The 26,414-nt window shown below is 34.1% G+C and overlaps 3 protein-coding genes and 1 long non-coding RNA gene across 6 annotated transcripts; 2 read left to right on the top strand and 2 right to left on the bottom strand.

The window, feature by feature from the left end:
- Positions 1-4,885: 4,885 nt before the first annotated feature.
- Positions 4,886-8,075, top strand: LOC145161110 (serine carboxypeptidase-like). The gene is made up of 9 exons (XM_079080550.1): positions 4,886-5,325; positions 6,146-6,314; positions 6,397-6,516; positions 6,592-6,735; positions 6,832-6,982; positions 7,070-7,158; positions 7,232-7,490; positions 7,578-7,711; positions 7,807-8,075. The coding sequence occupies exons 1-9, from the start codon at positions 5,009-5,011 to the stop codon at positions 7,933-7,935; spliced, it is 1,512 nt and encodes a 503-aa protein (XP_078936676.1). The 5' UTR covers positions 4,886-5,008; the 3' UTR covers positions 7,936-8,075.
- A 2,465-nt stretch (positions 8,076-10,540) lies between these two features.
- SEC8 (subunit of exocyst complex 8) lies at positions 10,541-16,751 on the top strand. 2 transcript variants are annotated; one of them, XM_079080551.1, is made up of 25 exons: positions 10,541-10,699; positions 10,821-10,924; positions 11,308-11,694; positions 11,809-11,913; positions 12,011-12,120; positions 12,249-12,401; positions 12,470-12,578; positions 12,663-12,769; positions 12,855-13,162; positions 13,250-13,413; positions 13,498-13,613; positions 13,726-13,790; positions 13,889-14,066; positions 14,145-14,245; positions 14,334-14,446; positions 14,514-14,621; positions 14,714-14,917; positions 15,000-15,085; positions 15,169-15,382; positions 15,468-15,545; positions 15,625-15,726; positions 15,813-15,887; positions 15,983-16,078; positions 16,159-16,208; positions 16,313-16,751. In XM_079080551.1, exons 2-25 carry the CDS (start codon positions 10,883-10,885, stop codon positions 16,398-16,400), a joined length of 3,159 nt encoding a protein of 1,052 aa, XP_078936677.1. In that variant the 5' UTR covers positions 10,541-10,699; positions 10,821-10,882; the 3' UTR covers positions 16,401-16,751. The 2 variants fall into 2 exon arrangements, with proteins under 2 accessions (XP_078936677.1, XP_078936678.1); XM_079080552.1 differs by lacking the exons at positions 10,541-10,699; positions 10,821-10,924; positions 11,308-11,694 and having other exon boundaries at positions 12,254-12,401.
- An 88-nt stretch (positions 16,752-16,839) lies between these two features.
- LOC145161112 (putative ribosomal large subunit pseudouridine synthase SVR1, chloroplastic) lies at positions 16,840-19,535 on the bottom strand. 2 transcript variants are annotated; one of them, XM_079080553.1, is made up of 10 exons: positions 19,039-19,535; positions 18,644-18,723; positions 18,439-18,539; positions 18,265-18,337; positions 18,093-18,186; positions 17,971-18,019; positions 17,619-17,769; positions 17,458-17,514; positions 17,201-17,256; positions 16,840-17,106 (listed from the first exon to the last, which is right to left on the bottom strand). In XM_079080553.1, exons 1-10 carry the CDS (start codon positions 19,436-19,438, stop codon positions 17,043-17,045), a joined length of 1,125 nt encoding a protein of 374 aa, XP_078936679.1. In that variant the 5' UTR covers positions 19,439-19,535; the 3' UTR covers positions 16,840-17,042. The 2 variants fall into 2 exon arrangements, with proteins under 2 accessions (XP_078936679.1, XP_078936680.1); XM_079080554.1 differs by having other exon boundaries at positions 18,468-18,539; positions 19,039-19,097.
- Positions 19,536-22,307: 2,772 nt separating this feature from the next.
- On the bottom strand, positions 22,308-23,969 carry LOC145157008 (uncharacterized). Its single transcript, XR_013737029.1, has 2 exons — positions 23,841-23,969; positions 22,308-22,466 (listed from the first exon to the last, which is right to left on the bottom strand). It is a non-coding gene; the product is annotated as an uncharacterized LOC145157008 (long non-coding RNA).
- Positions 23,970-26,414: the final 2,445 nt, after the last annotated feature.

Here is a 26,414-nt window from a genome sequence, read left to right on the forward strand (position 1 = left end):
ATGTATATCTCATATTAGTTAGTCTCCTCTGTACTATTTATACAGCCATACGACTTCATCAATAAATCAATCAATTCCATTATATCGATTCTTCTCTTCTATGGCTTTCTCATATTCAAAACACCAACAATAACTTCTCTGTCATTCTTTGGGAGGATTTATTTTCATGCCTCCTGGTTCCAACTTTGCAAGACAATGCTTGTCATAATATTTAGGATTTAAAGCAAATCCTAAACAATGGAGGGGGATAGTCATCTTGTCCCACCTTTCGAGCATAATTTCTTCAACTTTAGTGTAATACATTGAGAATTTATTGTCCCTCATAGTCATAGCCTCTTTGATTTGACCCATCATATTTTCCATTCGTTCATATATTTCTGCCATTTTCGGACCTTCACCATCACAAAACTTTACCATGTAAAAGATAGGTTTTGTGACAGCCAAAATGTGAGCAATATCATCCCACAAATCTTCATCTTTAATTGTATCTGCCACTTTATTAGCAAGTACCCGAGTGTGCTCATCCGCCTTGTTGACTCATTCCCGCCACGAGTTTATGACAATAGTAGTAGCAAGTGCTTCCCTACACTCGGTTAGTCTTTTCAACAATATGTAATGCGATGCAAATCGTGTTTGTGTAACCTTCAACAATTGCAATTTCGAGTTGTCTCTAAAGAAAGCTAAGGCGTGTGTGTGGTTTAAAAAAACATGACAGTACCCTTCCCTCTGTTATATGTATCGAACAGCCATTCAAATTGCTTCGCCATGTCTTTAAAAATCAAATTTAAAGAATGTACACAACAAGGGGACCAGAAAATATGTTTATATACCTTCTGTATTTCCCGTCCAGCCGCCTTGCAATTCGCCGCGTTATCGGTTAAAACTTGAATAACACTACTTGGACCAATCTCCTTAATAGCTTGTCAAAGAAACTTTGCAATATCCACCCCCGTCTTCTCAATCCCCGAAATGGCCTCCGCGTACATAAAAGTTGCACCACGTGAATTTTGTGCAATAACATTTATAAGCGGTTCACTTTTTACATTCGACCAACCATCCGAGATAACAGATACTCCTTGTGTTAACCACGTGTCTTTCACCGGATCAAGTTCTTTGCCCACTTCTCTCACACATTGATCAAGTAACGAAGTTCTAGCTTTTTCATATGAAGGTGGCTTGTAACCTTCCGGTGCTTTCTTAATAGCTTGAATCATTTCAAGGAATTGTGGGTTCCGTAACACATTAAACGGAATCCCATTAGCACACAAGCCTCGAAGTATCTTCATGTCAACCTCATCTCTCTCTCGAGCATCTTAAATTCATCTTCAATCCTTCTTTTTGAAGCTGGGTTTTTTTAGAGCAGCGAATTCTTCAATGATTTGGCAGCAACACCATTCTTTTCCGCTTCTTTCACCCTATTATATAGAATGTCATAATACGGGTTACTTTTAACAAGAAACAGACACCTTTTGATCTTAGTTGTTTTCCCCACAGGAGGTCCAAAAAAGTGAACATGGATTCGAGTATAAGAGTTGGTATATTTGCCTTTACAGTGGTTACAAGTCCAACGTTTAGAACCTCCACTATTCTTGTTGTTTCCTGGAACTTCTTCATATGTAACTTCTTCATGGAGTGGTTTTCTTGGATCTTTTTCAAAATTGCTTTTTGGGGCTGTTTGTTGCACCTCATCATCAACATGGATTGTTGTTTGATCTTGGGTCTCACTAATGTGACTGCCTTCTGTTTCACTGTCGGAATGAGTTGGCTGAGTCTGAGACTTTGAATTTTTTTTCTTCCAAATGTCATTCTTCTCAGTTGGATTCACAATCGGATACACAATTTGTAGTGGAAAGTAGAAATAGCAAAATTAAGTGGAGAAATTGAAGACAGAAAGATGAAATCGGAACTGAGTTTGATTTTGGATGTCTGATACAAGGTCTATATATAATAATCTCAAGTATGAGCAATTTACAATGTGAAATTAACATTAAGAATACTAAGAATCGATCCATCGTATCTAGCGACACAGAGAATTGGAGAAATCGAACAGCCGCTGTAAAACACGACCTTATCTCCCGCCGAAAACGTCAGGTGAGTCGACACTTTAAATCCGATCGGAAGCAACAAAATCGACTTCAGGTACGCTCGTTTTTGACACCAGGAACACTATTAGGATCGATTGGGATTGCTATTAGGATCGATTGGATCCAACTCGGGGTTCGCCAATATATCGCGTACCGGACCGATTTCGCTTCGATTGGGTACAAGGCGATTGGGTACGTAGGATGCCACTACTTGGACGAATTTGGTAACTATGGAAAAAAATCCAGTAATTTGAATATATGAGAACTTCAATGGACATCCACTTTCAGTATTTATCAAATGTCCTATAAATATTCATGTCTAGTCGTCTAGAGCTTCAAATAATCATATTACTGTTAGAACCTTGCCTAACTTGTCGAATCTCTCTCATACATACATACATACATACATATGTATTGTATGTATATGTATGTATGTATGTATTTGTAAGTGTGTGGTTTTTAGATGTATTGATGGTAGTCAACATCATGTGGTTTGGTGGTAAGATATGGCAACATAAATACAAAGAGGTATTTCTATTTATTTACAATACAATATTCTAAATCAATAGTATAAGACTTTATAGTTAATGATTCTAAAAAAAAATTTACGATCTAAATACATTTTAGGCAACTTACAACGTGTTTACTATAACACATATAAAAAAAATTGTATATGAATGATATAACTATAATTGAGTAGATTTATTATAGTATAATGCTATAATGGGAACAAACGAAAGTAGGATGCTATAAAAGAAAGTAAAATTGATCACTTGTTTTTACATCGATCAATCGGACCAACGAACATGTATAACACTAGTTAGGTTTTAAGGTTTGTTATCTTCGAAACAAACAAAAAAATAACATTAACTGAAATTGTCGAGCTAAATGCATCGACCCAAAGAGTGACAGGAGCATGTGCATTAAATAACATTAATAGGTTGGTCTCAGTTATATGGAAATGTTTGCGTTCAACCATATCGATTTGTTGCGACATGTAACAAGAAACATGATGATGTGTGCTATTTGCAATAATTAATTGTCGAACATAATGATTTAGAAACTTAGTTCCCTTGTGAATTTGAAAAGATTTAACCTTGCACGAGAATTGAGTTTGGACACATGATATAAAATTTGTAAAAACAATGTAAAAGTATGACTTGTGCTTTAGCAGATAAAATCTGGTCCCCATAAATCATAGTTATTAAGTTAAGAATATGCAAAGACCGTTTTAAATTATCATCAAAAAGTAAACTCACTCGTAAAGAGCTAACAAGAACAAATACCTAGTTCAGGTAAAACAAAAGTAGCACCCAACTTGTTTAAAAAAGAAACAGTGTCCAAAGCTACATGTCTTAATCGAATATGCCAAATCTCAAAAGAAGCATCACTTCATTTGTTTTTCAAAGCTGTTATAAATGTCATTCCCCCTACTCAAACACGTAAAGACCATAATCACTTTTGATATGTCACGAGTACATTGCTCAACTTATATAGATGGAAACAAGACCGACCTTTTATTTGCTCAACTTATATAGATGGAAACAAGACCGACCTTTTATTTGCTCAACTTATACAGATGGAAACAAGACCGACCTTTTATTTGCTCAACTTATATGGACGAAAACATGGCCAACCCAATGAGGTTATGACCATGAACGTAACAAAAAATCCCAAGGGGTTCTTAAAATGCCTTTGCTAGGATTTGATCAGTCGCCCTACACATATAAAAATTTACCTGAAGCGCCTAACCAACTAATCTAGGAATAACTTTAATTCAAATTCAGACATTGTTCTAATTACAAATGTATCCGAATACACAAATTATTACCAAAATGTTTGGACCTTTATTTTTCGGGCCTTGTGCAACCGTAAACCATGCACGTGTTTAGGGACGGCCTTGTGGGAAAGCTCTTAACATGTAGAAACTTTTGAAAATGTTCTCTAAAAGTAATGCATGTTTCATGGATACATCTTATGTCTATATAAATCCGACTTTAGTCAATGATTTCATTTATGAACTTTAAAACAAGATGAAAATGGTACTTTAGTATTTTCTTATTTTTAAAGCATATTTTAGAATAAAAATTGTTCGAATCACATTTTTATACAATTTTAGTCATAAAACTATAAGATAAGCAAAACTAATATTGTAAATGTTAATTAAGGAGTAAGCTAATTTTTTTGAACAGCTTAATGCTTAAGCTAATTTTTTTGATCAGCTTAATGCTTCATATTCCGTTAAAACCAAAACTAGGAAGAGAACATCACAAACAATTAAAAGATAATTGATATGTTGGTTTTGAAAAATTGTCTTCATCTTTTCCACGCTCATTTAATTAGTAATGCTTTTGTTTTATGTTTTTATTAACTTTTTTAGAAATGAAAACGCAATAGACAATGGACAACGGATTATGGTTTTACATAACAAAACATTTAGTAATGTTTTTCGTAGACGCTAACAATATATTGTGAATTTAATTGTGATGGATTAAATTCATCGTTTTGAAAACTAGTCCAAAATAAGGATGTTCACTATTTAATTTTGCGTTTTTTTTTTTTTTTTTGTATTTAATTTCTCTTCTTATTTAGAAAATAATACGAAACACAAGTAGTTAAAAGTCAGGATATAATCTTAGAACTTCCATTTTTAACTAAAAAATAAGAAAAGTTTGTTGGGTGACAAAGTGGAGGCACACTCCAAGCAATGACGTTCCCGCCTATTAAAGCAAAAGCAGTTCCTTGTGAAGAAAAGCAAACGTTGCCGTTTCGTTCCAACAAGCAACAAGCTTTTCCTTCTTCATCACTACTTTCGGTTTTCTACTTTTCTTTCATCAACCCCTTTTCCTGCTTTACTATCTATATATAACCCTCGCCTGCTCTCCCAGAATCTTCAAATCTCGAAGCTTTCTCTCAACTCAGCAATGGAGAATTTGATGATCCTTCTCCCGCTTATTCTTCTTCTTGCACCGCTTGCTTCGACGACGACTCTTACTTTGGACAACCCTAGTTTCCCATCAACTCAAGCGAAGAAGATGATCAGGGACTTCAATTTGTTTCCAGAACACGAGATCAACATTGTAGAGGGCGATGCTGGTATACTATCGTCGAGTGTCCAGCAGAAGACCATAGTTGAGAAATCTTTTAAATTTCCAAATTTTACCGATCCAAATGGCGCCTCTGTCTCTGATTTAGGTCATCATGCTGGTTACTATCAGATTGAACACTCCCATGCTGCTCGGTATGTTATCGAGATCTTAAAGTTCTTTATTTTAATGTTCTTTTTCAGTTATAATGAACTTTTTTATTACGCTTGACTGAAGTTCTTCTTAGAAACTTAACTGTTGGAAGTCTTGCTAATGTTAAAATTCAAATTCTTTTTTTTTTCCCTTCTGATCGGATCCCAAACTTTGAATCCGGAAAGGATTGTGCAATTCTGGTACCTAGGTTAATCTTCATTTTAGCTTTTTCATTTTTATGATATAATTAGAGCAAATCTTTGGGGTTTTTAATGGAAAAGGTGGCAAAGTGAGTAGAATCATAGATGAATAAGGGCGACTGAGTGTATTAAACCTCCAATTTTGCAGCTCTGTTGGAGGATTAGGGCTATAAATGAATAGGGGTAGCCCACGCACACCAAGGCTTTGAGTTGGTGATCAAAGTCTTGGTATGGGGCTTATAGTTTGCATTTCCCATCTCATGGAAAACTCTATTTGCTTCGTTTAGCCTTGTCCCCTAGAGTTTGCTAAAGTTTGTTTCTGTGATTGTTAATAAAATTCTTAAAGAACGTTTCCAAACTTTTGCTTAAATATTTCTGTCACTATCAATTAAAGTTATTTGGGAAAAGAGAAGCATTCTGTATGCATAAGAAGACAGAAGGGGTGCTCCTAACACTGGTGAGGCTTTTGAATTGGCCTTTTAACTGCAATGCAGTAATGGGAAATTGCTTGTTTATGTTTAGCTAACTCTGTTGCTATTATATTTGTCTTTCTTTCTCATACATGCATACATTTTGTTTCATCTGTTTCTACTTTCTGAAAGAGTTAGCCCTGTTTTTGTAGGATGTTTTACTTTTTCTTCGAATCACGTGGTAAAAAAACAGACCCTGTTGTCATCTGGCTGACTGGAGGGCCAGGTTGTAGCAGTGAGCTTGCACTTTTCTACGAAAATGGGCCTTTCAAGATCCAAAAGAACTCTTCTCTTGTGTGGAATGAGTATGGATGGGATCAGGTGACAATGTTATCAATTTTGAATTTAATTTTTTTTGTTATACTGACTTATCAAGAAATATTAACTGTTTGTTTGCATTCAGGCATCCAACCTATTATATGTTGACCAACCAACTGGAACCGGATTTAGTTACAGCACTGATGAAAGAGACATTCGACACAATGAACAGGGTGTGAGTGATGACCTGTACGACTTTTTACAGGTTTGTTCACTTTCTTGTTCTTAATTCTATGTGATTATGCAACAATTAGTTTGTTGATTTTTTGGTATGATTCAGGCCTTCTTTAAAGAGCATCCTGAATTTGCAAAGAACGACTTCTTCATCACTGGAGAATCATATGCTGGTCATTACATTCCTGCTTTTGCTGCTCGAGTCCACAAAGGAAACAAAGCTAAAGAAGGAATCCATATAAACTTAAAGGTATCTGTATCTCTCTCTGCTTAATACAAAAAAATGGGTTTTATTTGATTTCATCGTTAAAATTTTGGTTTATATTTTATGATTTTTGTTATGCAGGGATTTGCCATTGGAAATGGACTCACCGATCCACTAGTTCAGTACCAGGCATACACTGATTATGCACTGGACATGGGAATAATTAAGGACTCTGATTACAAACAAATCAACAAAAAACTTCCATTATGCGAAACTGCAATTAAACTTTGTGGTAATGTCTTGTCTGCATCATTCATTCATCTCTTTGGTTTTTGTTTTGATCTTTTATTTCATAAATTATTTTCTGTTTATTTCTCAGGCACTGATGGAACAGTGGCTTGCATGGCTGCATACATGGCATGCAACACCATTTTTAGTTCAATCAAATCCATTGCTGGCAATATCAATGTAAAGAGATCTGATCTTGTTTTTTAATATATCTTAGTTTCAATATTTGAATATGTTTGACTCTGTTGTGCAGCATTATGACATAAGAAAGGAGTGTGAGGGAAGATTATGTTATGACTTTTCAAATATGGAGAGTTTTCTTGCTAAGAAATCTGTGAAGGAGGCTCTTGGAGTTGGAGATATTGATTTTGTTTCTTGTAGTCCTGTTGTATACCAGGCTATGCTTGTAGACTGGATGAGGAATCTTGAAGCTGGCATCCCTCACCTCCTTGAAGATGGAATTAAATTGATGATATATGCTGGAGAATATGATCTCATCTGCAATTGGCTCGGTTAGTTAGTATATCATTTATTGAGAGTCCTATAAACTTCAAATATCAAATCTTTTTATTGATTTAATTTGTGTATAAAATAAATAGGTAATTCAAGATGGGTCCATGCAATGGAATGGAGTGGCAAGAAAGAGTTTGGTGCATCTGCTGAACTTCCTTTTGAAGTTGATGGGTCTGAAGCTGGTTTATTTAAGACCCATGGGCCACTCACTTTCCTCAAGGTACATTTGTTTTTCTGTCGTGAATTGTTATTATTATTATTTTGTTTTTGACATATTAATGATTGATGGTCTGTGTTGGTTAATAATGGAAACAGGTTCATGATGCGGGGCATATGGTTCCAATGGATCAACCAAAGACAGCTTTAAGCATGTTAAAGAGATGGATGAGGGGATCGCTTTCTGAAACTGCAGCTGAACCTCAATCTGCTGTTTATTCTGAGTGAGTGATGTGAGAGCTGAAGGGAGTTTGATTGTGTGTCTACTGTGTAACCTCTTGTAAATGATAAATGCATGTTGTGATATTTATAACAAGTTGAAGAATAAAAGGGCATAAGTGGCAAGCATCTTGTTTGTGTTTTGTTAAGCAATGTTTTATTTTATGTGTGATTGATATTTTGGATGTATTTGCAAAAATGCCGTGGAGGGGTAGAGGCATAGGGAAAGGGGAAGGTTGTGGAAGGAAGGTATAGTCCATTGTGCAATGTGTTGCGAATGATGTGCACAATATGAACGAATTGTTATACGCCAACTATGTGTGATACTATGAAGTCACACTAACAACTGTAAAGAGGGTCTAAAATGAATAATACATTTATTTGTTATTTATTAAGTTGAAACAGTTTAAATAAAATAGTTATTTATTGTTTAGATAAAAAAAAAAGGTTATTTAAATAAGCCGCATAATTAATTAAAATAATTCCTGGGCGGGTTTATCTTTATTAAAAAGTTTATAGATTTGATCAAACCCCAAACATCTTCTATATCAAAAGTAGAATTGAAGTTTTGTAATCAATACTAATAACTTTAAATGATTAGTAATGTAACATGAATTAGGTTTTTTATCTTCAAAACAAACGAGATTAAAATTAACTGCAAGTCACATGCATAAAACTAGTAATAATAACTAGTTGTGTTGAAGAAAAAACTTTGCTAAGAGCTCCAATCCTTTAATATCTTCAGATACCAACACTTCTTTCAATTTATCCAATAATTTTTATCCCACAATTTTCGCTAAAAAAACCAAACTAAATTGCGAAGACTCAACGTCATTTAGAACTTCAATTGGGGAAAAGAATACGAAACTATAATAACATGCTACTATTACTAATAATAATAATAATAATAATAATATTACTAACAATAAGTAATGCAATTACAATACAAATAACAAAAGTAAATGCAATATAAATAAACAATAGTTTAACAATAATCAAACAAATAACAATGAAATTACCATTAACAACCCCATCACAAAATATTTTTGTCAAGTGGTAATTCCAACATGTATGAAAACCATTTTTTTTATGTAACTAGTAGGGATGCCTGCCTGTTGGGACGAATTTATTAATCTTATATTTTTGACATCATTTCTTATTATTCTCTTACACATGGACCATTTCTATAATTTCACTATTACAGGACCATTATTGTAATTTGGTCTTACACATGGACCATCTCTGTCATTTTGGTATTACACATGGACCATTTCTATAATTTCGATATTACAAGGACCATTTCAGTGATATGCTATTACACAGGGACCATTTCCTTAACTTTGTCTTACACATGGTCGGTTACTATATATTTTCTTACACATGAACCATTTGTGTAATTTCGTTACCATATAGTGGCCATTTCAGACCATTTTTGTAATTTTTTCAAAAATATGGACGGTTAAATAAACATAGTTTTTACACATGGACAATTTCTATAATTATGCTATTAGGAAGGAACGATTTCTATAATTCTGTGATATACAGGACCATTTATGTATTTTTGTGAAGCTCAAGGACCATTTCAGGCATTTCTAAAACATTGTGAAACATAGGGACCATTTTATGAAATATAGTGGTATTTATGTAATATTGTGAAAAAGAGGGGTGGGGGTGGGCGGTTTTTAGCCTTGCAAATCAAATGTAAGAAGTATACAAATGGTGTTATAATACTACGTCATTTCACTCATATAAATTGTCAAATCATAAGATATACAAAGTATAAATACTATTTCACTCATAAGGGATACACGAAACAATTTGGGAGGGGTACGTATAGAATTACCTATAAGAATTGAATTTGTCATTCCTACAAAACTCGATTGCATCAAAATTTTACATAGTATAAATTTTTTTTAACAGAATTTATAGTTTCATTTCAATCAGATTTCATTATTATATTCTAAGTGAACCAAATGCTTGATCGGCATGATTAGAAACAGAATGATAAGATGATTAGAAATTGAGAAATTTGGAAACAGGAGACAATTAAACATAATACCACTGTTATATTACTCAAAACAATATTTTTTTTTTAATTTAATTCAAAACCACAATCTATTTACTGTTTTGTTTATATTTGTCATACATACATGATACATACATTGTTGTCATGCATACTCTAATGTATTATATTCTTTATGAATATATAATCAAGGGTAAGTCTATAAGAGAACATTCAATTTTTAAATATCAACTTCGTTGAAAGAAAAGTCTAAAAGTTTGAAAAATACGATATATAAGAAGAGTCATTCTAATTGGTTAAGTAATCACCGAGTAGATAAACATAGTTTATTGCAACCTTAATTGGGCAGACAACGATTTTATAGAAGTTAAATTGATTTTATATCCATCCAACCATCTTTGTTGTATATTTCTTGAAATCATATTATTTTAATTTTTAGACAGGTTCGAAATCCACATAGTCCCTACGAAAGCTTAATAATGTCAATGAATTTACCTTTTTACCCTTGACCATCTTCTCGTATTAGACGCGGTTTGGTGGAAGATTACAACATTACGAGGTCCTGATAGGAGTTGAGTCAGATGGAGATGGGTCAGGGTCAGCAGTTCAAAAACTCAACCATGGTTAAACACGTATAGTTACAAGATCATCGTCAGTGCCCCTTTTTCTCAATTTGCTGGAGCTCCACCAAGCTCTTCTCTCTCCTCCCTCCAGATCCTCCGATCACCACCTTATTCGTGTCGTTTTCCGGTAATCAATCGTTGTTATCCTCTCTTCGCCCTTCGTCAACGGATTTTCGGCACAAGCGGGATTGCTCTCTTGTGTATATTTGTCATAATTTAGGCATAATTGATCTCTTCTTTGCTTGCAGAATTCTGAATTGTGGCCGGGACGTATTTCGAAAGCGATTTGCTTGTTTAGTTCCTCCGAGCTATGGGACTCTTTGATAATTTGCCTGTTCCTCAAGATAAAGCGGTGAGTTCTAATTAAACCTCACACCACTTTGTTTATCTCTTGTGTATATTTGTCATGTAGTTTAAAGGGCTTTTAGTCTTTCAGAACTTGACGAATCCCATTCAAAATATTACTCCTCTCCTCCATAGATAAGACCTACACTTTGACATTTGGGATCAAGCGAGCTACTTTTCAACTATAAGTGATGTGCATTAACTAATTTGAGAAAAATCTCGACTAAAATACTAGTTATAGGGAAAGTGGGGTAATGATGGTGTTATACTAGTGGTATATAAGGGACCAAATGTGCGTAAAATGAGATGACTAAATAGGCAAGTGTGTATTAATGAGGAATGGTGGAAGATTTGTTTTGATGTTTATTATATGGTCTGTTTCCACTGCAGTATTTAAGAGATGATCTTGAGAATGTAGATGAGAGCTGGACTGTGGCACGATTTGACTCGTTACCTCATGTCGTCCATATCTTGACCTCAAAAGATCGAGATGCAGAAGTCCAAACATTGAAAGACCAGAGTGATATTGTTGAAGAAGTTGTGGATGAAGTTGTTCAAACTTATCATGGTGGATTCAACAGAGCAATTCAAAATTATTCACAAATATTGCGGTTATTTAGTGAGTCTACTCAAAGCATCCGGACACTTAAAGTTGATCTGGGCAATGCAAAAAAAGTCATTAGTGCTCGCAACAAACAGTTGCATCAGCTTTGGTATCGATCCATGACATTGAGACACATTATCTCCTTGTTAGATCAAATTGAAAACATAGCTCAGGTTTGTGTGCACCTTCTAACTTTGTTAACTGTTCTATTTGCCTCAAGAAATATTTGGCCATGTGCAAGTTATGGAGACTGAAGATCTTGAATTGAATTTGTTCATATGTTTCAGGTCCCATCTCGTATTAACAAGCTTATTGATGACAATCAGTTTTACGCAGCAGTCCAAGTTCATGTTCAATCATCTAGAATGCTTGAAAGAGAGGGACTTCAGACAGTGAGTCAATTTGAGCATCTATACTATTACTAGGTTGCCTTTTTTAGAAAGAATTAGGTTTATAGTAGAAAATTTACATACTAGTTGGTTTTGACAGGTTGGTGCTCTTCAAGATGTCCGATCTGAGCTGACAAAATTGCGGGGTGTTCTCTTTTATAAAGTGTTGGAATCTTTGCATGCTCATCTTTATAATACTGGTGAATATAGGTAATTATGATGCTTTATCATTTTTGCAATAATTACATGCTTCATTCATTCCATGTCCATTCCCTATTTTGAACTCAAGAGTAATATGAAAAGAGGGATTTTGTAGAACTGATTATCTTTTAGTGCAGCTCAGCTACCCCTAGTATGAATGAGAAGGATGATGCTATTCCAACCACCACAGTTGCTGCATTTTCAATGAATCATTCACAGTCTCTTTCCCGAAGAACCAGATTGCAGAAAGGCGACAGTCATGTTGGAATTGCCAGTTCCGTTGATGGAGGGTAAGATGGAATCTCAATTCTAAAAGGAATTTATATGGAAATAACGATGAGAATTTTATGTATTTCAGTTCCTCATATGATGGCCATGATGATGATGACAATCAAGATAGTGCTGACATGAAGAATACTGCTCGTCTTCCAACATGGCTTACTGAATCCACTCCTGATGAATTTGTTGTATGATATGACCATGCCTATTAAATTTGAAATTTTTTTTTTTTTTTTTTCCTCTTCTACAATTGGGGATCTATTTAATTGCAGGAAATAATGAGAAAAAGTGAATCTCCTATTCATGTGAAGTATCTGCAGACTATGGTTGAGTGCCTTTGCATGCTTGGCAAAGTTGCAGCTGCTGGTGCTATAATGTGGTATGTAATGCTAGTCTTTTTTATGTTGTATTTTCAAATGAAGACACTTATTATTATTCTTGTTTTTTTCCCTATATATCTACAGCCAAAGATTAAGACCAACAATTCATGAGATTATTACATCAAAGATCAAAGCACAGGCAGAATATGTAAATTCTTGTAGAGCTGGTGTTGGGCAGGCTGCCCGAACTGCTACAACAGGTCTTCATTATGTAAAAGGGCAGTTGCAGAGCTACCAGTTACCAAAACATAAACATAAAAACGGATCATTGTTAGCTGGAACATTATTGGCAGTTAGCCCTGTCTCACCTGTGATGGCTCCCATGGGAGCTGCACAGAATGCTGCAAAGGAACTTCTTGATTCTATTCTAGATGCTATTGTTCGGATATTTGGTTAGTATAACTATATAAGTTACTAATCATGTAATCATGATCTGTGATTGTGACTGAATGAGTGTTATCATTTTTTATATTTTGCAGACAATCATGTGGTTGTTGGGGAGCTTCTTGAATCAAAATCTTCTCAAAAAGCACCAATGAACACACCGAAATCTATGGTGACTGAGATATCTGGGAACCCTGATTCTGAATCATCTAAGGACACAGGAGGCTACACTATTGGCTTTTCCATGACAGTTCTACAGGCAATTACTAATTAGTGCTACTCTTTTTACTATCTTATGAATATTAATTATATAGTTCATGATTTTTAACTGTATATATGACAGAGTGAATGCCAACAACTCATTTGTGAGATTCTGCGAGCAACTCCTGAAGCTGCATCTGCTGATGCTGCTGTTCAAACAGCTAGACTTGCAAACAAGGCTCCTTCAAAAGAAAAAGGGCAAGCAAATATACTCTAATTTTTTCATTTTTTTCCGGACCTTTTTACATGCCCACATTTTGTATAGCTCATTTTTCTGTTTGGTTATTTATATTAATACTTTTGTTAACAGGGATAAGACAGAAGATGGCCTTACATTTGCCTTTCGGTTCACTGATGCTTCAGTATCCAGCCAAGGTACATGAAAGACTCTGCTCTTTGACTTTATATTACCTATTACTACTTATATTTGCAAAGTGTTTTAACTTTTGTGTGGTCTATCTGACTTATGTCAGGTGCTGATTTGATTCGACAAGGGCGAAATAGGAAAGGTCAAAATGTCCAAGAAGGATATGGTTCATCTTCACTCCTACCAGAACAAGGCATATATCTAGCAGCATCTGTATACCGACCTGTTCTACAGTTTACAGATAAAATAGCTGCAATGCTGCCTCAAAAGTATTCTCAACTAGGGTAAGTTTGGTATTTTTTTTTTTTTTAATGATGAACCATCAACGTGTCTTATGGTGTATCTTGACCTTTATGTTGCAGGAATGATGGATTGTTGGCATTTGTTGAAAACTTTGTAAAAGACCACTTCCTCCCAACTATGTTTGTAGATTACAGAAAAGGCGTGCAACAAGCAATATCCAGCAAGTTCTTTGAATCCTTACCTTTCAATTAACTGCTATATAAATTCTTCACTTGATTACTAATTTCCAATTGGAATCTTGTATGTAGGTCCCGCTGCATTTCGCCCACGAGCAAATCCCGCTACTGCTTACACCCCATCAGTTTCCAAGGGTCGACCTGTCTTACAAGGACTTTTGACCATTGATTTTCTCGCAAAAGAGGCATGTTTTTTTTTTAATTATTTATTTCTGATCTGATTGTGTTTTAATTTGCACAATATTACTATAGGTGCTTGGGTGGGCACAAGCAATGCCAAAGTTTTCTGGTGACCTTGTGAAGTATGTGCAAACTTTTCTTGAAAGAACATACGAAAGATGTCGGGCATCATACACTGAGGCATGCCTGTTTCTTTAATTTTTTTGTTCTTTGTTTATGGTTTTTTTTTTTTTTATAAATAATAATTTAATGTATGAGTTATGATATATCAGGCAGTTCTTGAGAAGCAGAGTTATATGCTTATTGGAAGACATGACATTGAAAATCTGATGCGACGTGATCCAGCAAGTGCATTTTTGCCAACTTCACTTGCTCATGCTCATGCCAATGGAGATAACCATATTGCTGATGCTGAATCTGATGGGGTTGAATTGGAAATCAGTGCTCTTCTCATGAAACTAAGGCCAATCAAACAGGTCTGTTTTATTATTCCTTTTAAAATTTTAAACTTTTTGTTTTACAGAAGATTACAATAAGATAAGATATCTCTTGTTGCAGGAGTCTTTAATTCGTGATAACAACAAACTTATATTGTTGGCATCCCTTAGTGATTCATTGGAGTACATTGCCGATTCTATAGAAAGGCAAGTTCTTGTTTTATGTATCGATATATGAAATGTAGTTTTTTTTTTTGAAATAAAGAGAAGATGTGTCGTGTACTATACAGGTTTGGAAATGCATCAGCAAAAGCATCTGATGAAGAAGTGGTACAAGAACAAAATGATGTTAAGCCGACACCTGGGCATGGGCATCATAAACGAAATGCTAGTGTAGCTCATAAGGACCTGGCATCATTTGCTGATGATTACAGAAAGCTAGCAATTGATTGCTTGAAGGTTTTACGTGTTGAGATGCAGTTAGAAACAGTTTTCAATATGCAGGTATGTCACATCACATGCTGTAAATTACTATTTTGACCTTGTGAGATGTTTTATCTAACCTTCAAATTAATTTTGATGTTAACAGGTAATGGCAACACGGGAATACTTGGAGGACCAAGATGCCGAGGAACCTGATGATTATGTTATATCTTTAATCACCCAGGTGTGTGTTTTTTTATATATCTTTGTTTTTTCCAAATATGTTCCAACAAATAAATTAATTTATGTTTTTGGTGAGATAGATAACTCGTAGAGACGAGGTAATTGGTCCTTTCATTGCTCCAACAAAACGAAACTATGTATTTGGTGGAATCTGTGCTGTTGCATCACATGCATCCATCAAGGTATGTAACACAAAGATTCCAATATAAAGATTCCTTTTTTTGGGTTGTAACAGATAAAAGATTACATATATATTTTCTTTTATCAGGCTTTGGCGGAGATGAAACGCATCAATCTTTTTGGGGTACAGCAGATATGTAGGAATACAATTGCATTAGAACAGGTTTGTGATTGTGATATTATGTATTTTATCAAGAACACTTTTAAAAAAAGGTTACTTTTTGTGATGGATGTAATGATGTAATTAATGATAAATAGGCTTTGTCTGCGATCCCATCAATCGATAATGAATCAGTGCAAATGAGGTTAGATCATGTGAGAACTTACTACGAACTGCTAAACATGCCAGTGGAGGTAATTAAATGCTATTATAGTTTATGTACAGTTAGTTATATTTGGGAATTAAAAATGAAATGTATATTTTTTGTGTGCAGGCATTACTTGCCTTTGTTACAGAGCATGACACATTATTCACTGCCATAGAGTATGTTCATTTTTATTTTATTTACTTTGAAATATTAAACATAAGTGTTGCTAATTATTATATGATATGAGAGAAGTGATGACCATGTTGTATTGTATCTGTAGGTACTATAATCTTCTAAAGGTGCAGGTACCTGGTAGGGAAGTTCCAGATGATGCCAAAGGTAGGATGGCTGAGATCTTGCCTATTTAATCTTTTAACACTCCAGGAATCATGGATGGATGGGGATGGTGTTCATTATGGTAATACCTACTTGTGCTACTAGTATTTGTTTTGTTTGATTGAAATCACAACCCTTCTACGGATCTTTTAAATGCATAAGTTTTCATAGGCATGCACCCTTTTTCCCAAGAGTTAGATATTATTAGTCTTTTGTGTTCCCGATTTCTATATTTTCTCAAATTTTGTATTCTTTTGTGTAGTTGTAGTTGGTATAAGGCCTTTTTTGGTCCTGTTTGTTATTAAGTGGTATGTATTTCCTTGTAAAATAATTGGTCAATCGTCTACAAAGTTATTTGGTATGAAATGATTATTATTAAATTATTGCAATGGTTTGATGGTTGTCAACTTACTGCAATAGCTAAATGGATCCAAATACTCTCATCACATCTATACATAGTCATTGCAAATGTTTAAATAAACCATCATTCAAAATTTCAAAGCTTGAATATGAGATATATATATATATATATATATAATTTACAGATTATAACCTATTACTCTACTTTCGTTGCTAATGCATGCCATCTAAAACAACACAATCTTGACCCACCACAATCATACTATCCGCTCACTATTTCCCAATCAGGAATCCATCAAGGTGGTGGCAATTCATTACTTGTCCTCCCACCCCAATGCCTTTAAATGAGCTGGTTTTAGTTCCATGTGTTTTCCAAACCTATTATTAATAGTACACAAGATGTACGTACTCTAGTCAAATTATGGTCACTTTGATGATAGGGTCAAAATCATGAAAAGTGTCTAATACTTACAAAAGATCTGGGGGAAGCCTGAAAGCACCAATCCGCATCCGCTTCAGTGAATAAATCTGGAATGACAACAGTAGCAAGCAAAATTCATATAAACTTTTTCCTGATTACCATGAGAAGATTAATAAATACCCTCTTCCATAGTACATTTAAAACTTTTATTTCTGCTTTCTGGTCTTAATTTAAAAGGAGTACATTGTTTTGTTACTATTGGGGATGACAGCATTAAGCTTTACACAGATGAAGAATTGAAACCATACCTGAAGTCCAGCACTTTTCACAAGTTCTCGAACTTCATGATTTCTCCCCTCATGAACCTACAACCAGTTCAATCAAAACAAATAAAATCACCAAAATGATGTTTTCACCTCTCAAAGGTAAGTTAGATTTGTTTGTTTTTCATGTTAGAATATGGAGTTACCACGATGCGAATGCGGGGTCTTGATTTATCAGGCTGTTGTGGTAGTAATTCCACAGCATCCGGGATACATTTGACACCATCAACCATTGTTCCCTCACAAATTGCTAACAAGTGTCGTTTGTTCACTGCTCCATCTATTGTTGCAATGTACCTTCACCCATAAAATAACATCAACACCATATCATGCAAACTCAATTTCAAATAATATCCACTGCCACATTGAATTCTTCATTATAGAAAACACAGTTTCTTTTAACAATCCTTGGAATTGTAAAATCACATAGCAGCATCTGAAAGCATATTACAACTAAACTAACTAATAACAACATATGGTGTTGGTATGGAACCTTACTCTTTGGATAAACCAGATGAAGGATGAGAAATTTTCTGTGCAAACTCCCCTACAAAGCATAATCATAGGTTAAAAACTGTGCATCTAAAGTTAAATTGATTTTCACAAAACTTTACAAGTACCATCATTTGTCACAATAATCAGCCCAGTCGTGGCAACATCAAGCCTTCCTACAGTAAACAATCGGGGTTTTGGTTGCCCTGGATTTCTTTTATCCTGGATAAAAAAAGAAGACAGTGGTTCAGATTTGTAATATTCAAGCTACAAGGAGCAAAACAGATTTGTAGCACTTACCCAACTCTTCATATAATCACTAAACAAAGATATGACCGATTTAGTTTGGGTTTCTCCTGATGAACAAATGTATCTGCAAAAGTATTGGCTCAGTGAATTGAATATTTGAACTTTGAAGTAGAAAATAATATTTGAATGGGTTGGGTTGTAATAAACATTAGACACAAAACAAACCCTTTTGGCTTGTTGAGAGCAAGATAGACCTTTGGAGGCAGTTTCTTAGGAAGGCGATTACCATTTACATAAATCATATCCTTCTTAGGATCAACTCTAGTCTGCACATGTTATTGGAAAACAATATCAACTATAACAAATGATTCTTTGAAGCCATCACTTAATGGCAATTGAAAACATATACCAAGAATATGAATAAGCTAACCTGGGGAGTATTGCATACAGAGCCATTAACAGTCACACGACCCTCGAAAATTAGCTCCTCACAGCTCCTTCTAGATGCAACTAACAACAAAATGTCATAAGAGTTTCTTGAGAACGATGTAATGTAAGAAGTTCATGTCTAGAGGACAGAAGTAATCTATCTATAGAGATTCAAAAAGGCATGACATAACTTCCTTTTCAAACAAACATTCATCAGTCTGTTAGTTCAAAGCATCTAAGTTTATCTTCTCACAAGCATACAGAAGCAAAGAATTGTATGTGATGATCGAAACATCGAGTTGGAAGTCAAAATATATTCCCACAATCAGAACCTACTTTTGATCCTAATTGTGGATAAAAGAAGCAAGTGATAAGATGTTCACAAAAGAATATCACCTCCGGCAGCAGCGAGGACTTTACTGAGCCTCTGCGATGAGGTCTCCTTGAAATTCTCGTTGTAAAACCTCCTCGCAGCTTTGGAATACCTCGGCTCCGACGTCAATTCTCTGCTCGACCTCAATCCTCTGCTCGACCTCGATTTCTTCTCCGCCGGTGAATTAACGGCGGATGCGTCCGCCATGACATGGAGGATTCGTCCCGAAGAAAGATCTCCTCTCCATTGACCAACGAGTTTGTTATCAGTTAATGATGACACAGAGGTGGTGATGAATTCGGAGGAGCGAGAGGATAGAGAGTATGTGAACAATGTATGATAGCGAAGGTGGTTGCAGGCAATAGAGTAGGGTTTCGAGATGTGGAAGGTGGAGAGGGCTGTTGTTACGGCGGCTACCGCCATGGAAGCAGATGTGAAAGAGGGTTTATGGAGGTTTTCTGTTCACCGGTTTGGCGTCGGAAGAGATAGATAGGAACTAGGAACAATTAATAACTTAATTATTTAGGTGAATTTCATATGTACCTTGTTAAACATAATATTTGCCATTTTTTTTCATTTAATATCATATTTATTTTTCATAAGATTAAAAATATCATATTTATTCAAATTCTATTTTTCTTTTACAAATTTTTCATTTTATAATCTTTTCTTATAGTTGAAAATTATTGTACTAATAAAAAAAGTTAAACAGATCATATTACCCCAACTTCTTAATACTTAGATAGCTTTGATGAGATGAATCACACATGAAATACCACCATTACCAATTAACTATAAATATAGTTAGGTCATCCAAAGTTTGTACTCATCAATTACGAAATATAAATTGTTAATCTCATCGATACCGATCTGTTTTGACTTAGTAGTTGATTAGATCAATTTGGTATCTTAAACTTCATCATTATTGTGGGGATTTTAGAGAGTATTGCATTTGATCGATTTGCAGTCAACGTTGGGGCAGATGTATTTTTACTACTTTAATGATTTTAGTTTTCATAAATGTTATTTAAATCTATCTTCAAAAAGACTTATGTGATAGGCAAATTGGTGAAGTCGGATTAAGAATCACCAATTTTTAATGGATGTGAGAAAGTAACATCTTGAATCGCTACATTGTGTTCAATTGTTCGATCAACAGGGGACACGGGGACAAGGTGTAACGCCCAGTTTTTCAGGTAAATTTCTTAATTATTAAGTGTTTATTTATATTGCATGGGTACCAAGTACATTGGGCGTAAATGACGTATGATGGGCGTACCTCGAAGGAACTTGGAGACGGGGTTAACCCCCTGGTACGCTGGGTGTACGTGAGCTAGGGGCAAACCTTAAAATTTAGGGTTTGCATCCTATTTAAACACCTTATGTCCGACTCTCTCATTATCAGCCTCCATTGTCCTTATAAGCACTATCTCGAAACCCTAACCCATTTCTAAAGAGAATTGATCATTGTGTGTGTTTTGGTGTGTGTTTGGTGTATCTTGAAGAAGAAGAAGAAGTTTGGTGAAGGAGCATTGATCAAGTAGGAGCTTGTAGATCCAAGGTTTATTCATCTTTCTCGGCTTCCTAGAGGTATAAAGTCTTGACCTTGGTTATTATATGCTTAGATCTAGAACTAGTTGGGATTTTAGCATATTTTGGTCCCATGAATGAGTTCTTGTGAGTAAATGCTACTCCAAAAGTTATTAGATGTTTTTTTTATGTTTCTGAGGTTCCTAGTCCATAAAATTTGCATCTTGATGGTTGTAGATCAACCATGCATGAGTTAATGATCATTTGATGAAAGTAGAATGCTAAATCTAGGGTTTGAGTCTCTTTGAGCCATGCAAATGCATCAAGTTGGTGACTTTATCGGTTAAGACTTCCTCCAAGAGCTAGATCTGCAAAATGGACTTATGGACTTAATGCATTAAGTGCTTAATGCTATTTTGACGATTTGGGATGTACGTCAGGCGTACATAAGCGTACGTGCTTGAGTCCCCGATTTCCTTTGGTGAAAGCTAGTACGCGGGGTATACTGGTGGTACGCTTAGCGTACTCACCAGGAACCCTTTTTGGGTTTTAGGTCGTTTGGGCCGTTATTGGGCCTTATGACTTTTTGGGCCATTGTTGGCAAGGTTGTAGAACTCGCAACTCGGTGCCTGCTCGGCCGACTGTCGAGTAGCGAGTACTCGGGGAGTATTCGGATTTTGTAATTCATGTAGAAATATTTTTAGGAAAAATTATATATGTCAAAATCACAAGTTAAAATCATAATTTGATTAAAATATATAACAAAATTAGATACATGTGAATACATAAAAACTGAAATATACACAATTGTCTCATTTCGTGAGTAATTACTGAAAATTTAAGATATATATATATATATATATATATATATATATATATATATGTAGTAATAATCACACGCGTGTTAAATAATAAATCATTAAGTGTATTATACATATTAATCTTGAAATTCTTTATTTTTTCTCTTTTTATGACAATTTTGACCATTTGACCGAGTAGGCCGAGTTTGACTTTGTTGACCGAGTAGGCCCGAGTTAGGATGATTTTGACCGAGTTTGACTGATTTTTCACTGAGTTTGACTTAATCCGAGTTTTATTGCCGAGTTCACATAACTCGCCTAGGTGGAGGGCCGATTCCGAGTACTCGGCCGAGTTTTGCAACACTGATTGTTGGGCTTTAGGTCTTTTGGGCTTGGGTCATGGGTTGAGGAGCCCACTAAGAGAAGGGTAAAATGGTCTTTTACCCTTAACATGTTGGATGGTAGTCTAGACCTTTTATAAGTTATTACCCCAGTGTTTACTAGGGTTAATTGGAATGTTCAGTGTGAGGAGCCGTGGTAGCAGCAATATGGGAGTGTGATTTGTCTATCTTCAGTTTGAGGTGAGTCTCTTCACTATACTTGTGGGCCAAAGGTACCAATGCCGTCCCACTGGATCATGTTTGTAGGATGATAGTGGTCTTTGTGACACTTGATGATATGTATGTGTATGCTTGTTGTCTTTGTGACTCTTGCATGTGAATGTATGTTTATATATATTATTGTGGGCAGGGCCTATATGCAGTTTGGGCGGGGCCCGTTTATATATATGGTATGTGGTATTTTGATGGAACTCACTAAGCTATGTGCATACGGTTATGTTTATGTTTTCAGGTACTTCCAGTTCGAAAGGGAAGGTGTCACACCCCCAAACCAAGGATGGCGGAAACGTCCGGGGGTGGATGACTTCATGTATAGTATCATAACAACAATTGTAATAGTAATTGAAGCAAACACAACCAACATATATATAATTGAAAAAGTGACATCATTGTATGAATTACATGTTTACGAATCAATTACAATATGTTGACAAAATATGAAATAATAGACGCCTTAGCGCCCCATCCTCAAAAGCACTTGGTTACCTGTTTAATGATTTCCTGAGAATACAAGTTGTTTGAAAAAGTGTCAACACAAAGGTTGGTGAGTTCATAAGCTTTTGTTTGGTATTATTAAAAGCCTTTCGTTTGTAAAAGTAGTATTTGTGTTAGAAAATCCAATATTTTCCTTAATGTGTAAATGTAGTCTTAAAACCCAAAGACCGAAATGTACAAGTAATTTGTCATATTTATAGTAAAACAATGCAAGTTTAAATCGACATAAACTCGTTAAATTTTAATGAAGTTCCCGTAAATTCCAATGTTTATTAATACTTTATGTGAGTTTATTATAACCATACTATGACCAAGGTTGCCTAAAACGACGTTCTTCAGGCGTCGGAAATGTTATGACATTTGTCACCCCAGACCTATCGGTCTAACTGTTGCATGCAGTTTAGGTGTGGGTTTGTCAAACCCAATATAGATCTATACACAACTATCACGCTCTCCCTCAAGGAGACTCTGGTTACAATACAGGACTTAATGGTAATTTGAAGTAAATGTCTCACAAAGTCATTAACGGAATTACGTGTTATGAAAACTTGGTACCGTATGGCCGTACCTTGCTTAATGAAAATATCCTTTGTATAAATGTACCCTTTTTAAATGTATGTGTTATGTAATGTATCATAAACTATACCTATTATAGTTTATCAACCAAGGGTAGTACGTAGTAATGTATGCAAACTATATTCAAAATAGTTTATTAAATGTTTGAATGTATCGGTTGTACTTTGATTATAATCACTTGTTATTCTTTATATTTTATATGTCCAAATCCATTTGTAAACTGATGTGTGTCTAAATATTAAGATAAAATGTCATTTATTGCAATAACATATAATCACATAAAGATATACACCTTGCTCAACATGTTACAAGGTGAAATGAAATTGACAGCAACTTTTCGTTGAATACAGTTTCTGTTACTGTTCTTAGAAAATTTATAGAAAAATCATCAAAGCTCTAAATCCAAATCCGCAAATTCTGAGAGTTTGTAATATGAGTCTAGTTTGTTCGTAAATTTTATCATGATTTTTAGTGATCTCTAACAGAGGTGAAAATGTTCATAATCACAGACTGGTCCGGGTTTGCCTCTGAAATGATAGACAGTTTTGTAAAAATCACCATAAATTGTAGAAAAATCATATGGAGATGTGCAAGTAGCCATTTTAAAGCTAAGAGTTTGAACTACTTGCACCTGGAACAGTTTTGAAAACTAAAATATTTAAGTTGACCAAAACAGTCCGTGATCGAAGTTCATCTTTTCTGATGTAATCTGTTAGAGAAAGTTTAATTGTGTTCTTGATGATTTTACTTGTATTCCCCCCTTAAAACTTAAGAAAACATGTAAATGTAGGGGTATGAACTCACCTTATGTGTTCTTAGAGGATGGATGTTGGAGAAGAGAAGTGTTCAACTCAAAAACACTTAGAAGATGCCTTGACGAATCGAGAACCAAGAGTGGAAGAAAGCTTGATGATTAACCTTGGAAGTCTTGAAATTGAGAGAGAATGGTGTAGAAAATGAGTGACTTAAGCCTTGTATTTATACTAGTAAGAATTACTATTCATATATAATTCTTTAATAATAAGTGTTAAATGTTGACATTCTCCATATAACTAGTTAGTGTATATGACATATTCATGATGTAATCATGACAAATGTTTCTAGAAGATGGTTAATACTAATTGGCTAATAATAGTAATTTTTAAAACGTAAATAGTAAATAGTAGGTAGTAAATAGTAAATAGTAAATAGTAAATAGTAAATATGATGAGATTTTTACAATTGTCATATTTGTAAACCCCGTTAAGCCATGTTTAAGAGTCTTACACAGCCCCCGATAATTGTGCAATAGTGTTTTATCGCTTTGGTTCGTTGTTTAGCACTGTTAAGGCTAAGGAAAATCAAACACATGAATTTTCCAAATGATGTTTTCTCATTAAAATAGTGAATTGTACAACGTAAACCTTAACATACAAGGGTTAATGGAGTTGACCGGTTTGACTTGTTGACTTTGTTTGACTTTGACTTGACCGAAATTTGACGGTTGTCACAGAAGGGCTCAGTTTGAACGCAGCGCATCCACCCATGTTTTTCCGCACATTTCTGATTTTGAGAATTGTACTCTGATAACTAATTTGCTATGACATACTTTTGAATGGTTGATATGTGATTTGATGATATTTGGATTAACACATGTTATATTTTCGGGTATTTCTCGGGATAGTTTTTCGAAAAAGTTTGTCGGGTATTTGTTGGCATTTATCATTCTACTAACATGTCATATTTATCTTTTTATAGAAATTTAATGCTAAAAAATAACTTTATCGATTATTATTTTCTAAACTATATAAAATAATAAAATTCTCACGTATATATTTATAGAAATACAAAAACGATAAAAAAAATTATTTAACCGGACTGTTTTATAATATTTGATATATTTTAATTTAACTGTATTGTTTTATATATTTAACCGTACTGTTTTATATATTTTAATTTTGAGAGTTTAACAATTTTTTAAATTTTATAACTTTTTTATAAACTATACTCATTTTTGTTTTATTAAATTAATTGGTTAACTAATAATAAATCTAATATCTAAATATAATTACTATATAAAAAATGTAATTAAATGTAAAGATAAAAATGTAATAAACTCTAAAAGAAAAATAAAATGTTAAAAAACAAAAACCCTTCAAATAGTAAAAGAGTTCTAGAAAAAACTAACATAAGATGCTATTATAAAAAAAATCATCGTTAATAACATATAGATTCAATTAGTTTTATAGATTAACAAAATTTAACTTTGTTGCATAAATAATAAAATTCTATTTTGTTATATAAATTAATAAAAACATATAATCTTATTTCATAAATAAATTATCAACCTTCAATAAAGATATTTATATGAACTCTGAATCATCGTCGACCGGTCGACACCCATATATCATGCTATACTTGTTTTTCTCGGAAAATTTTGTATTGTATTGATACAAATGATTAACTGAAAAAAGACTACAACACACTCCTAATACTGATATCCTTGACGTTTCACCTATAGTCATTTAGCTCAATCCATATATATTTTAATCTTACTTGATCGAAATGAAACATCACTATCCAAAACTAGTTAAATTTACACAATCACTAGTATAGTAATATGACACTTTTGTTTCTATTTTAGAGAAAGGTGAAAGATTTTGAAACTAGAATAAAAAAATGTGTCCTTTTTCTCTTACATTATCGCAGGGAGTATAACATGGGAACGTTAACCAATATTACAATTGATCATTTATTCATTTATAATACGAAATTTAATAGGTTATGTAGACTACATGATCCTGAATAAATTATTGACTCTTACTACAACATAATACAATTGTTATTTCATACATAAAGACTACTGCATCTTTGCTAAATTCGGAGATTTGATGATAAAAGCAAGCTTTTGTAGCTGATTGGTAAGTTGAAATCTTCCTTCCTGCATCTTTGCTAAATTCGGAGATTTGATGATAAAAGCTTCACCTTCTTTTAGAAGTTTTTTGAACTTGTAAATGTAAGCTTTATGGACATAACCTTGGATCTTGTTACCCTGAATGAAGAAAAGATGTGGTGCAAATACGATTAATAAAAAAATAAAGATTAGTATAAACAATAAATAGATAAATAATAAAAAAAAATATATATATATATGAAATATACCTCTTCGTCCATTAGAATAAGTTCAATAGAGAAAATTTCAATAGAGAAAAGTTCATTTTTGTTGTAGTAACTGTCAAGTGTCCATAATCTGATAACACGAAGCTTCATTGTGAAGATGTCCTTCAAGACATCGAGATCTCTTATGAGAGTAAAATTAGCAGCAGCCATGAAACTGTAATAAGGACAAATGCATAAATACTAAGATGGTTGAATATGGCTAAAATAGTCTTTATTAAT

This window comes from Lactuca virosa, chromosome 2, assembly GCF_052849685.1.
Source record: "Lactuca virosa cultivar CGN04683 chromosome 2, Lactuca_virosa_CGN04683_v6, whole genome shotgun sequence".
Taxonomy (NCBI): domain Eukaryota; kingdom Viridiplantae; phylum Streptophyta; class Magnoliopsida; order Asterales; family Asteraceae; genus Lactuca; species Lactuca virosa.

Coding starts and splice junctions, on each gene's coding strand:
- LOC145161110 (XM_079080550.1), top strand. CDS start 5,009: ATGGAGAATTTGATGATCCTTCTCCCGCTTATTCTTCTTCTTGCACCG. Junction 7,159..7,231: donor CCATTGCTGGCAATATCAAT/GTAAAGAGATCT, acceptor TCTGTTGTGCAG/CATTATGACATAAGAAAGGA. Junction 7,712..7,806: donor GGCCACTCACTTTCCTCAAG/GTACATTTGTTT, acceptor TAATGGAAACAG/GTTCATGATGCGGGGCATAT.
- LOC145161112 (XM_079080553.1), bottom strand. CDS start 19,438: ATGGCGGTAGCCGCCGTAACAACAGCCCTCTCCACCTTCCACATCTCG. Junction 18,338..18,438: donor GCTCTCAACAAGCCAAAAGG/GTTTGTTTTGTG, acceptor ATACTTTTGCAG/ATACATTTGTTCATCAGGAG. Junction 17,515..17,618: donor GACCCCGCATTCGCATCGTG/GTAACTCCATAT, acceptor AACTGGTTGTAG/GTTCATGAGGGGAGAAATCA.
- SEC8 (XM_079080551.1), top strand. CDS start 10,883: ATGGGACTCTTTGATAATTTGCCTGTTCCTCAAGATAAAGCG. Junction 13,414..13,497: donor TTTCCATGACAGTTCTACAG/GCAATTACTAAT, acceptor TATATATGACAG/AGTGAATGCCAACAACTCAT. Junction 13,791..13,888: donor TGCTTCAGTATCCAGCCAAG/GTACATGAAAGA, acceptor GACTTATGTCAG/GTGCTGATTTGATTCGACAA.